This window comes from Helobdella robusta (assembly GCF_000326865.2).
Source record: "Helobdella robusta unplaced genomic scaffold HELROscaffold_8, whole genome shotgun sequence".
In the NCBI taxonomy this organism is placed as follows: Eukaryota; Metazoa; Annelida; class Clitellata; order Rhynchobdellida; family Glossiphoniidae; genus Helobdella; species Helobdella robusta.
The window spans coordinates 5,286,035-5,288,513 of record NW_008705459.1 but is presented as its reverse complement, the minus strand read 5'-3'; the positions used below and the strand labels follow the sequence as shown (position 1 = coordinate 5,288,513).

At 29.6% G+C, this 2,479-nt stretch overlaps 1 protein-coding gene across 1 annotated transcript; it reads right to left on the bottom strand.

Moving 5' to 3' along the window:
* Positions 1-528: 528 nt before the first annotated feature.
* Positions 529-2,222, bottom strand: HELRODRAFT_165853 (hypothetical protein; the record flags this gene model as incomplete). The annotated part of the gene is made up of 3 exons (XM_009032332.1): positions 529-580; positions 670-798; positions 1,201-2,222. The coding sequence occupies 3 exons, from the start codon at positions 2,220-2,222 to the stop codon at positions 529-531; spliced, it is 1,203 nt and encodes a 400-aa protein (XP_009030580.1).
* Between the last annotated feature and the right edge of the window lie 257 nt (positions 2,223-2,479).

Below are 2,479 nucleotides of genomic sequence, written 5' to 3'. Positions count from 1 at the left end.
TAGGGCCTCCCTTTTTAACAAAATTTTCAATCATTTCACAAATATGGAGTGGTTAAAATTTTCAATCATTTGTGAAATGATTGAAAATTTTGTTAAAAATGGAGGCCCTAACCCTGTTAACCACTCCATAAGCCATTGATATTTGACAAGTAATGATCTAAAAAACTTACCTAAGAATTAACTTGCATTAAATTACTTACCTAAGAATAAACTTGTATTAAATTATTTTCAATTTGATATAAATAAATAATCAAGCGCTAGATAATTCAAAATGGGCGGAGTTAATTTATTAAAAGTACATTATGATTGTTTGTAAACATGGAGGATACCATAGGAGTACTTATCTCACGTTTTACCAGTAACATCATAGTAATCATTTTAATGATCTTGTTGATAGTTTTATAAAAATTTTAAATTCCATTTGAATGTTTCATTCAAAGATTTTAAATAAACAATACTGGCTTGACATCAAAAGTTTAATAATTCATTGTTTATTTCTTTACATTGTCATAAAATATTTTAAAATTTTTAAGCAGTGGTAACTGCAAATCCTAAATCTCTAAAAGGTTGAAAACTATTTCTGTCTGTTCATGTTATTTTTTGGCTGGATGGAAATCTATTTTAAAAGTTTTTCATTATAAAAATGTAAGAGCTTGGAATGACACAAACCTGATAATATTATGCCTTACTAGAGTATAGACATCCTCTTGTGATGTTAATTTTATCAACTTGGACAATTTCATTGATTTGTTAGGAGCCTGTCGAAGAGCTGATATAACATACCATGTACTGGGAAACCTTTAAATGACAATAATTATTTATAAAAATAATTATTTATAAAAATACTTATTTATAAAAATACTTATTTATAAAAATACTTATTTATAAAACTGGTTGATGAGCTAGTTGGCTCAGTCAGAAAAAAGCCATGTTTTGCATCACTATTATTGCGAGATGACTTAGCACAACTGATGTTATCTATCTAAAACCTAAAAAAAACATACACCTTGTGCACACAGTGATGTTTGCATGTGCAAATTGAAACTGAATATGTACATTGTACAGTAGCCAATTTGAAATGAAAGTTTAATAGTTACTTTGTAAGTAAAAAATAATTAGGTAAGCAATTTTTGTTAGAGCTACATAATAAAAAGCATAAAAAGATTAACATTCTGAAAAATATATATATAATAAAACAACCTGGAAACGTGAATAAACTTTTCCCTTTCACGATCTTTCACATGCTCACTTATAACAGCTATTGGGCAGCCTTTAGAATAATCTCTTTTAAAAATTAAAAGATCCAAAACACGTCCTCCAACAAGCTGTACAATTGTCTGTGCTTCTTTTGCAGTCATGACAATATCTTTGTTACTGGATCCTTCCACAAGAGTTTCCCATAAACGATCCACAATAAGGAATTTTAAGGCTTCTTCTTGTGACATATCATCAAAAACTATGGGTTTAGCAGCTCTAGACCAACTACTTGAGTTTTTTTGAAGTATTTCTTCAGTTTCTTCATCATTATTTATAAAAACAACTTTAACAATATTAGCATCAGCCCACAGTTTTGCTTTGTCTTGTAGTTTTTCTAATGCTCCAGGCATTTGCTTAACTAAATTGTTGATACCATCAATGACAATAACAACTGGTTTACCTGTTTTAAGCATGTATACAAATGAAGACTCTTCAATAGCATCCAGCACCCTAATTAATTTGCTTTCATTGTCTTTTTTAGGAAAAGACTCAATTCGTAAAACAAAATCAAGAAAAAAACTAAAACTTATATGCTCATCAAAATTAAAATTTACTGCTGCTGCTAGAGTTTCTGGAAGTGACTTTCCTTGGCTAACATGAATATATATCGGTGCACCTTTTTTATTAGCCCCATTTGTAACTATTAACTGTCTAACTATTTCGATCATAGTGCGTGTTTTACCGACGCCGACTTCACCATTAATTAAATAATATTCGTTTGAAAAGTCATTATTTAATATGCTGCTAATCGTTTTTTCTTCTGTGGGCCTTGAAAAGTATGCCACTTCAAAGTTGTTTTCAGCCAATGGTGGAAGAATGTTACCGCATTTATAAGTGTTCACCATCCTTAGCAGCCTCGTGTAGTCTTTATAAACAACGTAGGTACCTGTGGCAACCACTCCTCCTATCATGGATAACATTGGCGTTGACTTCAAAAATCCGCCAAGGGCTTGTTTCCAGGACATCTTTTTAGTTTAGAGTAACAATCGAACTCACTTTTAACAAATTGAAAAGTGAATTAATTTTCAATTAAAAGTGTTGTTTCATATACGATTCATGGATATAGATATATATATATCCATGATACGATTTTTAAAAAAAGTTGATTTTATGTGATATTAACATCATGCAATATTAAAATGATATATAACCTGTCATGTTTTATTAACTTCTATTTGCTTAATATTTACTCAAAATTGATTTGGAATTGTAATCATTTTTC